At 33.9% G+C, this 12,443-nt stretch overlaps 1 protein-coding gene across 1 annotated transcript in view; it reads left to right on the plus strand.

Annotated features, from left to right (window-relative positions):
* Positions 1-5,605: 5,605 nt before the first annotated feature.
* Positions 5,606-12,443, plus strand: part of LOC129246876 (leupaxin) — a 114,651-nt gene continuing 107,813 nt past the window's right edge. Inside the window, exon 1 of the mRNA XM_054885584.1 lies at positions 5,606-5,972. Within this exon, the coding sequence (XP_054741559.1) occupies positions 5,960-5,972 (13 nt within the window). The 5' untranslated portion in view covers positions 5,606-5,959. The remainder of the gene's footprint in view (positions 5,973-12,443) is intronic.

A 12,443-nucleotide genomic window follows, 5' to 3' on the forward strand; every position in this document is an offset into this window, starting at 1 on the left:
AAAAAAAACTTACAAGAATAATTATAATTTTTGTTAGCAATTTTATTGATATTTTATTGTTAGCAATTTTATTAATCTGCAACTTTTATTGATTTTTGTTAAAAAACAATTATTATTCACACATTTTTAGCAAGTTTTTCCTCATTCAATCAGATTTTCATTCATTATTTTCCTCATTCATTATTTAGCTTAGACATTTTTTCTCGCTCAATCAGTTTATAATATTATAAATATTTTATTTTTATACTCAAATAATAATAATATTATTATGTTTTTATACTCAAAAAACTACTATAATAATTACCTTTCGACTATTATTTGTTTGCTCAAGAATTATGATATTATTATTTATGTTCTACTCTTTTGCTTTAAAATAATGATTGACTTTCATGATTCTTGGGTGTTTTTGTTACGAATAATGAAATTAATTTAACTTAATTTGTTTCTCACTCAAAATATTGGTAATTTCCAGAGCTTTGCTTTATGTTTCATATCATTGGTTTTACTTCTGTCTCTTTCCGCTCAAAAACCCTTATTGCAAATCCCAACGTAAGTCGTTTGCCAATTAACTTTGACAATTTTCCATCCCTGTTTCTTAGTTATTAGTAAAATTCCTAAGACAAATGTACACATACACGCATTTATTTTTTATTTATTTTTAGATTCATTTGTAGAAGATTATCCTCAACTACTATATACAGGGTGCGCACGGTATTTGAGGACAATTCGAGAGTAATAGAGTAATTAGCTTTCATTTTGAAAAAAATTTAATGAAACTTCACGAATTTTTTAGACAACATTAGCTTACTAGATATCTATAAAATCATTCAATACAATTTCTATTAACTGCGATAACCTCCTCGGGCGCACTTAAGAAAGTTAGAGATATCTAAATTGATGTAATTTGCACATAGAGCGACGCTAGCTGCATGTGTTTTTATTTGTTGAGTTAAGCTGTACTCCCCCATGTCTTATCCGAAAAATAGCAAAAAGAAGAAGAAGAAAAGAATGCTTCGGGAAGTTATAGCCACATATCTGCATATCCTTAACTATCGTATGCACCCTGTATACATGCATACTAGTATGTTATTAATAGTTTTGAAACAAGCTCCTCTAATATGTACACCTGAACGACTAGCCGCTGAAGATTGGTTGCCATGTATTTAGAATTAGAATTTAATTGTTTTATCGATGTCATATGAATTAATCTATAAGTAAAATGTATATGTATTTGTGTAACTGTTTATGTTATAGTTTAGTTTATTTATTTGCAATGATAAAAGTGTTAATAACTGAACAGCACTGAATAAAAATAAAAAATAATAAAGAAAAAAAAATACCGCTGTTTTTGCATTGACGCATGCAATCCGACTTATCAGAAAAAACATTTGGGACAATATTAGTCAGATTTATGTTACAGGAACGATATAGAGTTACATATATCTGGCCTAGATCTCTCCTAAACAGCTTTTCTCAACATTGAATTAACTAAATATAGCGCAACAACACAAATAAAACCTCAGATTTCCTGAGATGGTTAGCATATGCGAATGTCAACTATTTTCCCGATATAGTAAAGTATTAGGTGCGCAACTAAGTTCCCGCTGTTTGTCAATAGATGCCGCCAGCAGTGTGTGTTAGTCGATTTTAACATAACGTAAACGTCATAAACCAAGCTTAGACATATGGTAAACAAACTGCTTCGACACATTAGTGATTTTGTTTTGGTATCATATACTTTTTGTTTTGTGAAAATACCTGATTTTGTGCCGAATAATCGTCATTTGCGGGAAGTGTTGATTTTCCTCTTTCATTCGAAAAAAAACGGCGGCTGAAGCGCATCGAGAGCTACAAGAAGTTTATGGAGGTGCTGCTTTAAGTGAAACAACGTGCCGAGATTGGTTCCGTAGCTTCAAAGACGGTGATTTTAATGTTGACGACCGTCCGCGTGAAGGAAGGCCAAAATCCTTCGAAGACGCTGAATTGGAGGCATTGCTCAATGAGGATCCGCATCAAACGCAAGAAGAGCTTGCTTCAGTATTAGGAGTTACCCGCCAATCCATTTCCAATTGTGAACAACTGCTCCAGCGGTAAAAAAGGAAGGGTTTTCTTCATCGCATTGTGACAGGTGATGAAAAATGGATTCATTACAGCAATCCAAAGAAAAGAAAGTCATGGCGCTCGGCCTCACGTTGCCAAATCCGTTAAAACCTACCTGAAAACACTGAAATGGGAAATCCTACCCCACCCGCCATATTCTCCAGATATTGCGCCGTCCGATTATCACCTGTTCCGATCGATGGCACTGGTCTAGCTGACCAGCAGTTCCATTCATATGAAGACATCAAAAAATGACTTGATACGTGGGTAGCTTCAAAAGATGAACAGTTTTAACGCGACGGTATACGAGATCTACCAGAAAGATAGGAAAAAGTAGTAGCCAGCGATGGGTAATACTTTCAAAGATTCAATTGTAACCATTTTTTCAGAATAAAGTTGTATTTTCATCAAAAAAAAAAAAAAACAGCGAGAACTTAGTTGCGCACCTAATAGATAAACTTTTTGCTTTTACAAATCAATTTATAACTTCTGTGTTTACAAGATTTTTCATTTGTTTGATGTTGGTGACCTAAATGGGAAGCGGTGTTAGATGCAATGATTTAAGATGGTAGGTCTTGCCAACTGCCTGCTTAGATCTATCAGTTATCGTCCTTGATGTCATCTAACAGTAAGCCTATGAAGCATTTGTGGTATGTTACTCGCTGTCTCCTTTAGTCATCGCAGCTGATCTCAAATTCATCGCAAGCGTATTTTTTAGGAGGACTTTTCATCGACTAAAACGCTTCTTTGCTCTCTTCTGTTACAAGTGATATTAAATAAATAATTAAATATGTAAATATTGATTTTGTACTAAGGTAAGTTTTCTTTATCAAAAGAGTAGTATTCATCCAAAGTTTTGGATCCAAAGATCTAAGAGGACTGCACGATTTGGAGGTAAATGTAACGAAGGATAAATAGGGAAAGGGTGAAGACTGCAGAAACTTTGGTAGGCGGTTCATTGACCATTGGAGGTTCAATCACTGTATTTATGTATGTTTAACTATTTTATTACTATTACCTGAACTTGAAACAATTTACGAATATCAATTATGAAGTCGATAAAAAAAGCCATACGGCATAAGAGGTGCTATTTTTTTTTGTTTTTGTAAAGTTCCCATTGCCGTAAGCTGACGTTACTTAGTGACTGGGGACTCGTTTCAATTGTTGGAGCAAAGCTCTGCTACTTCTATCTCAGAATCATTCGATGATCCAACTGTTTCGCCTGCTCAAATTTTCGTTGTTCTGTCACAAAACGTAACAATTTTTTAGTTTTCTTTGAATTCCTTCAGGTCTTTTATGGATCTCACGAGAATTTGAAGCCATATAATTATTTTTAAATCAGTTATTTTGTAGCTTATACTATTACAGTTCCAAAGGCTTTCGAAGTAGGTATGTATGTACAAGGTGGCGCAAAATTAATCACTCTTTTGGAAGATTTATAATTTGTGAACTAGACAGCTGCAGTATACTTATACGAACAGACAAATGGAGTGCGTGTTGATGTTGTTCCACAAATGGAGGGAATGTAAAATATTCGAAAGAAGGTTCGAATCTCCTTGCATGAAACACCAAAATGATAGAAAGTTTTTTTTAATAACCCCCGAGTGTATTTCTGCCATGAAAAAGCTCCTCATAAAAACACAACAACAACAACAATTAATATATTAATTTTATTTTTTTGAAATTTTGCTAAAGTGAAGTCGAAACATGATACTAATGCTATGTTTTTATTTTTGTAAAATAAAGCAATTGACTGGCAAAAAAAAATTTTGAACATAATCATTTTTTCGGGCCTCTGACTACCCCGAACCCCTTAAAAAGTCAACAAGCAAAAATACAATTCAAGACTCCAGTTTTTTTAAAGTAATTAATTAATAAAAATAAAATAAAATGTATACTATTTTTCATGTATTTTAATTAATATTTTTTCAGTCAGCAACAGCTTAAAATTATATTTTGGTATTTTAATAGTTTTTACATTCTTAGCCCAGTATTTACTTCATTTTTTGTTCTAAAAATTACTGGATTTTATTTGCGGATATTTTCCGATTATTGCGACGGTCTTTTTAGTGTTTTTCAAGCTTTGACTGTAAAACAATTAATATTAATAAAATTAATATTTCTAGCTTAGTAATATTTTCGTTTAAAATTCATTTTTTAAATAAACAAAAATATGCTCTCTGCTTTTTTATAATGAAATTTCTAACATCTTAAGTTGTCTTTTATTATTATTTATATTGATTCTTGACCTGCACAATTTCTGTTTTAAAAAAGGTTTTGATATCCCTAAAACACTTTGGCCTCAGTACGATAGAAGCTGGTAGTGTAATCATGGTACTCTTGCCATCTGACCTATCTACCTGCCAAAGTTGTTATTTATTAGTGAAAAATATCTTTTATCATTATGTCTATTTTGAATGGGAAATATTGTACTTTAGGGGTTATATACAGTTAGAAGGTCGAAAAAAGCGAATTTTCCACAATTTTTTCTGAGAAAACTTTTAACATTCATTGATCTAAAAATGTGTACACATATTATTTTATTTTTTAACTGTATTTGAAGACTTAGTATCAATAAAAATACTTATTTGGAAAGGAGCTACTAAAGGAGCTCTTCTCAAAAAAAATGTTTTGCGGTGACCACTATATCTCTGAACTGGATCCTCTGAAATCAAAAAACGAAAGAGATTTCATTCAAGTAACGTTAAATCTAGTAATTACTCGAAGAAATAAGCAAAATGGCGGTTTCTTAAAAAAAATCGATTTTTGATCAAAATTTCGGCCAATTATTAAAAAAAAAAATATAGTTATCGGTGAGAAAAAATCTCGTTTTAAAAATCGGTTTAGCCGTTCTTGAGTAATGTTGGTCACCGACTTTGGAAACATCATTTTGAGAAAAACGCGTTTAAAGTACTTTCTTGTACTTTCAAGCATTCTGAAACGACTTTTCAAATTTGCGTGTAACTTCGAAAATATTCACCGGAACGATATTAATTTTTCTGTGTGTAGTTCTAACTCTATATAACCCCTTAATGCAGAAAGAAAAAGTATACTAGCGAAGTGTGTTACGTCTGACCGCACTCTAAGTGTTTATAAATAATTTTTTTCTCTGCTATGGTCAGTCAGCTGTTTCAATTGAACGGAATAAACCGCTCCGTGAGTAACTAATGCATTTGCTAACAACCCATAGATGGCGCATCGCCATTCCCAATTTGGTTTGTTTACATTGCGCTTTGTGCAATCGAAACACATGACTAAAAATAGCAACATTTTTTTATCTTCTAACTTTGTGTACATCAAACAGTATTTACAGCAAAATTTCTTTAGAATCAGCAGAGGCACGAAAAATTGTTAGAGATATAACTAAAGCTTTCTAATTATATATTACAGTTAAGAAATTAGTTTTTACTACAATGTTAACATATCGAAAAAATGAAAATCTATCGCTACAAGTTATCGATTGAGTAGTCCATCGCTTTGCGCAAAACTCGTCTCATTCCGTTGCAAATCCATTTGGCCATCAATTGAGGGCAATTGGAGTTTACAGAGTCTTGTTTCAAAGTTAGTAAACTTGGTTTTCTATGCGGCTGCTGCCTTGTCGTCGTGAAGTTGCGAATTATCGTAAAAGTTATAAGCTGTGATTAAAAATAAATATTTTAAAAAGCAAATTATACTACCAATTAGTGTTGTGCTGCGAATCTTTCGAATAAATTCGCGATTTTGTGAATGTAAAGTAGTGAAATTCCTTAAAGTGGAAGTGAAACGAGCACGCAATTATTTAAGCCTTGCCAATTGATATCGTGTCACGAACCTTTTGCATTCCTATAGGAGCAAATTAATAGCAAATTAAGCAGACACAATGGAGGATTTGGGTAAGTCAGAATTCTATAAAATCTTATGTGGGTGGGGTGGGGCCTTCTTTCATAGATGCCGGTGTAGATATAGTGGACTCTTCACTTGGTTTGCATGTTTCAGATGGCATGCAGATTCGATCATCTTTCTTAGTGCTCCCACTTTGCTTTTTAGTAAGAGAAGTTGGACTCAATGAAAGCTATAAACACACACGCACACACATATTTGTATGTGTGTGTGCGTACCTGTGCTGTTTATTTTGTTGTATTGTGTATGAGTGTGGACACGTAAACATCGACATCCGCTACTTTGCATCATCAGCGAAAACGAAATAAGAACTCCCAACAAATTTTAGAGAATGTGTCATTAACAGTACAGGGGCCGCTGCGTAGGCCTCTCAAACGTGCTGATGTTAGGCTAGCACTTTTCTCTGTGGGAAACAAAGCATAATATTATATTTCCGTTTATACCGTAAATGAAGGGATAAGTTGAAAGTATATTTGTGTATGCGTGTGGAGCGTTTGAGTTGCTTTTGAAAATTAATTAATATGAAAATATATTTTCACCGAGTTCGGTAAGATGCCATTTAATAGGCTTTAGCTCGGTTAAAGTCTGAACGCATTTGTTTTTATCCTTTTTCCGGAAACTTGACAAACGAGCTGATTAAATTTCTTCAGAACAAAAAAGCAAATAGGAGTACCAAAATTCAAAGGTTTTAGAAAACAAATAACTAGACATTTTAGAAAAATTAAATGCATACCGAGCTTAGTTTGAATAGCCCTATTATTGTTGTGCATCGAATAATGCTGCAGCCAACAACAGAAATAGATTATTCATCGTGAAATATTCATCATTATGTAAGAAAAAATTCAAAAAAAATTAATTACTAATTATATAACAAAATGTAATTTTTCCCAAGATGTAAAGTATGAATTTATAAAATAGAAACGAATAAATTTAGATTTTTACCCTCCTTGAGTGAAAAATGCTTAAAATTATATAATGGGACCACCCTAATATGCATGCTTAATCTGCAATCACACTGTTCAGTTTTTATTAGCGATTTTTCGTTCATCAATGTCCACAAAAGTGAATTTGGCCATCTTTACGGCTTTTTATTATTATATGTATATTTTTTTTTTGTATTAAAGCACGCAACTCATTTCGCATTCCAGGAGTCAACATTTGCAGTCATCGTCGGTGTAGGTTTGCTCCTAAAATTCCATTGAAGTGACTAATAAGAGTCTTATCACAATGAAACTGAAAAATAATTTGTAACGTGTTTAAAGATACACAGCCACATATGCACATACAAACAAACTGTGCATACAGTATTGGCCAAAAATAAAACACCCAATTTATAGAATTTCAAACACTGCTAATTTATTCAATAAAACAACGTAAAATATTGCATATCTTTACGTCTTCTGTTTTCTTATTTATTCTTATAAATTAATAAAATATAAGAAAAATTATACAGTATTTTTAATATAAAAAAATAAAATTAGAAATATTCATAATAAAAAAATAAAATAAAATTATTAATAAAAGTTATTAATAACTCCCGACAATATGTTGTACCAGGCTGCTTTAATAGCTGCCTTCTTTGTTGTGCAATTTTCGCAAGTAATTCTCAAATTCATAATCTTCTAAATATTTTTGAATATTTTTAATGAAAGTAATAAATTTTTTCAAAGGAAAACTGGTAGAAACCCATCATTTACGTCATATCCAATGATTTAAAGTAAAAGTTTTGCGTTTTTACTAAGAGATTTTTCCGAATATATCCAAGATAAAATATTGATAGGCATTGATTTGATAATTACAAATTATTTTACGTGATTTAGCACCAAAGTAGTGCTTAATGGCATTTCTTTCTCAGCATACAGCAACATTACATCTTTAGACTGTCCATATACATAAATCACAGCTGTACTCTCTTTGTTTGGTATCGATTCCTTGGCTATTTCTTCTCATAGTTGGTAGTTGCGTGAGGATATCGAGCAATTAATCGTTGTCTGAATCTCTTAATTTTTATTTGGATCCATCTAGGAAAACAATTTTTCATCTCTGAAGCATCCCGTTAAGTGAGGATTTGGCAAATCCAAGCTTTTTTTCTTTTTTTTTGGGCGAAATAATTGGCTATTGCGCGAGATGTCGACTGAACACTCCGGCCGAAACTGTTCATGCCTAATCAACTTAGCTTTAATTGGCAAATTTAATTCACTTTCCATTTGATTAAAAGAATCTAAAGGATCGAAATTTTTCTTTTTATTAGTGAGTCGTCTTGCTTGAAGTTTTTAGTAGCTTTTATCCAATGCACTGGAAAAGCAATCTGTTAGTTGCAATTTATACTTACAATTATATTTTTAAATTTAAGCAAAAATGTATTTATTTCTCGCCGTATACCATACAAGGTGGTGTCGTACGTCAATCATAATTGACATTTGGGAACAAAACAGCTGCAGTATACAAACTGACAAGCAATAGCGGGCGTAAAGGTCAATGTAAGAAGTTTCTTAATCAAAAATAATTATTTTTAGTTAATAAAAAAATTTTATTTTAATTTAAATTTTTTGTTTTTTTGAATTTTTTGTATTTTTTGAATTTTTTTTTATATATTTTTTTATAATATATATTTTACGAAACAAAATTGGATGTTTAATTTGTATAATAAGTTGCCTGTATGCACAATTCTACAGTAAAAACTATTTAAATTCTTGCGAAACTTATTTACAGTTACTCACAGACAGTTTTAAGTACCGTTAGTAATAGAAGTTTGTAACAAGCCACAAACCAGAGCTATCGTTTCAAACAAAATTTAATTTAGTTTTTACCATTAATTTTTGAATACTATATTTATACCCACGCATATAACGGTTGTATGGCACACCATATACACATATGTATACTCCGCTTGGAGTCGATTTCACCATGTCTGTCCATCCGTGTACGTAATACATAATATTTTACTTAGTTGTATTGAATTATTCGGCGTATTTGAAATCCTATAAGGGGGGTGCTTTACTTTTGGCGAATACTGTATGCACTCCGCTCAATTATATGTTCGTACATGTGAATAAGTTTTGCATAAGTACGCATAGCAATGTTTAAGAGAAAGACATCGAAACTGCTGATCGGTATTATAGTTCATAGAAGCATGTAGCCACATGTGTATATGTATGTATGCATATATAAGTAAATGTCTTAAACATGGAATCTCTTAGGTTTCAGTATAAAAGTAAAAATGAGATAATAAACATAAGATAATATGTAATACGACAGATAATGCACAGTGACTCACAAAAATGACGAAATTATGTTTCGTTACGTTTATTCTGAATTTTCTGTTCCGAATAGGCCAAGAGCAAGCTTGATTATGCCATATGTTGGCATTTATGACAGTAAGCACTGTTCGGTTTCACAAGAGTTGGCGGAACATTGAATTTTGTTCAACCTATCAGAATGGTGTAGGACGCACCTCTTTTCGTTTCTTGTTTTACTTTCGAAACGTGGGCAAAACTATAAGCACGTCGGTTAAGCAACAACTAAAGAAGTTACTTCATTGCAGTAAAACCCATCGTGAGATATCAACAAAGCTTGGAATTCTGCCAGAGTCCATCAAAAAAATTCAGACTTAGAAATAATAAATAAGGTAAAATATCCTTATTCTATAAAAGGGAAGTCGTCACGTTCATAGGAGGGCGTAAATATCAAATTTCCGCCCAAATATCCTATAATCTGGCAGTAAACAATATCGGCGAAGCTTCTGCAGAGACAATACGGTGACCGCTGAGAGACAATAACCGCAAAAAGAGGCTCGAAAGGCGAGAAGTCCTTATTCACTGATAAACGGACAAAGAGAAAAGACCGTAGCTTAAGAGATTGAGGAAAAATGTTACAGAAAGATGATACCGAAATAAATTGCCGGGAGTTTGATAATCGCGAACGAGCTTGGAGAGGCACAGATGTGAAGCTGCAGGCGCATCATGCTATGCCTGCTCTCAAGTTTCCAGGAGGTACTATTATGTTCTCTATGACTACTAAAAGTGATGGAAGATTGGAAGCAATTGAAGGGGGAGTAATATCAGTGACACCACGAGACAACGAAAACGTCAAACACCAAGTTCGTAAGCATTATACAAAAACCGTAAACCAAGTGTGCCCAAATAAATTAATACTTGTCGATTCAAAAAAATCAGGCATGATCAATTTTGCGCGCCCCTTTGAATATTTGGTAACATGCCTGCAGTAGATCGGACAGTCTGAAAACGAGTGAGACAGCTTTTGACAGAATGCAGAGATGTGGCCAACATCTGACCATTAATTGGATTTCATGGAATTTGAAGGAATCAGCTGGAATCAGCTGGACGTAACTGAGGCTATGACAGCGGTTTGTTTACGAAAAAATGTGAGATATAAGAAAAAATTCGTTTCTGTCTGAACAATGCCTGGTTGGACGAGTGTGTGAATACGTGTGACGATTCGTGCCGAGTCCTCGATGACGTGGCAGCCGAAGTTCCTCTCATAGTTTCGATTAGGATGGCCAAATCTTGTAATCCAGCATCCATGTATTGATGAAATCACCAATGAAATTATTGATGATTGTCTTAGCGAAGCCGTTTGGTTTCTGGTTCAATGCCCACTGTGGGCATGAAACAGAAATATCGTTCTTGGCAGGCAATGGCGAACCTCAGAAAGTATTTCTGTCATCCAAAAATTTCTTGTACTCTTAAACTAACCATTGTTTGGAGGCGGCATAAAACTATAAAGTCCTCCATTAGGATATCGAGCCACATATCACAAATTGGATGAAAATTAAAAAAAAAAAACACTCAACAATCTAACGGGGAATCTTTCTTGTCAGCAAGTATTACTTTGGACTAAGTAGATAGTTGATTAGTAAAGTCCTCTCTCGATGCACAAAAACCCCATTTTATAAATCTCTTTACCTTTCCTATTGTATGGTGCAATACAACATTCGCTATGGCGGCCTATGGAATGCTAGAGATTAAGATTGTACAGATATTTCAATAAAGTCTTTAACAGTCCTGTCAATAACAACTTGGAGGCTCTTTGGAACCAACTCTATCAACAACCAGAAGAAATTTTTTGCCATTCTTTTGACTTCTTTGTGGGCTCAGATTAGCTTCGAATTTCATGTTTTCGAATTTTTTCTTCTGGAACCGGCCACAGGTTCTCAGTAACTTTCAAATCTGGCGATTGCGGTGGTGAGCAAATGAGCAAATTCTGTACAATCGCCTTTTTATGCTTCGGCTTGTTACCTGATACAAGCGAAATTGTCCCGAATGTTTAATTTTTAGTCACTTTTTAGGAAATTTTCTTTTAAGATATTCAAATACTTAAGCCTGCCTAATTGGTTGCTTGGTTAAGATTAAGGGTGATTCACCAGGAATCCAATTAGCGCTTCCGCACCATTTTGTTGTCACATCTTCGCTATTAACAAGTTATACGGTTATTCCTTCATGACTATACGACTTTGCAGGTTATCAGATCCTTCCACCTATAATCCGCGATTCATAGATATTTTGATGAGATTGCATTCTTGATTGTACCCAGTAGTGTGAATACCGATTCTGCAAAAATGTGGCAGAATACCCCTCTTGCCAGTTCGTCCGATTTTTCGTCTCCTTCAATCTTCCGATGTGCCGGGAGCCAGATTAAGGTAACGTTATGGTTTACGCTTAGGCTATTTCTGCTTTGTTCCACCAGCCTGGATTGGTTATCTGAAAGAATAGCGATGTTGCCCTTAAAAGAGAAGTCTGCTATTAGTGACCTGCCCAATGCGCCCAACCAATGCGTCGTTTCCACGACAGGCGGTTCTAACTTACCGAAACGACCCGGATTTATATCCGGCCAAGGATTGTCACTCCAGCAGCATTCCCCGTATTTAAATATGGGTAATGTTTATGCTGCTACAACAACAACAATCACATGCGCCCAACCAACCATGCAATGCCTGCCCAATACTTTTAATAAAAAATAAATTTCCGGTTGCTTCAAATTACATGCGTTTCCATACCATAACGTGTCCCCCACCGCTTTTGACTATGCATTTGCTTTTCTCCGAACAAAACGTTTGTCTTTTGATCTGAAAAGGTTTAACTTGCTTTCGTCAGCAAAAATTATGTCGTTTCAGATGTTCTTATCTTCGGTTATATGGCCAGCCCATCTAGAATCATTGTCACTGAAAATCTTTTTATGTGTAGTTTTTGCCTTATTTCGCACACGTAACGCTCAATAAGCGTCTTAGAAGTGCTAGGGCTTAATTTAACCATTATAGCGATTTTTCGTTGGTTTTTGCCATCTTTTCTATTTCACGCACTTCAACAGATGCTCGACGATCGATTTTAATTTCCCACACGCGACCACAATCTGTTAGCGTCAGATTTGATTGCTCTATTCCCAGGCTCTAATATCACTACTTCGCATTTAAAATTTGGCACTTTTTTGTCACAACCAACACTAAA

Source organism: Anastrepha obliqua, chromosome 5, assembly GCF_027943255.1.
Source record: "Anastrepha obliqua isolate idAnaObli1 chromosome 5, idAnaObli1_1.0, whole genome shotgun sequence".
Lineage (NCBI taxonomy): Eukaryota > Metazoa > Arthropoda > Insecta > Diptera > Tephritidae > Anastrepha > Anastrepha obliqua.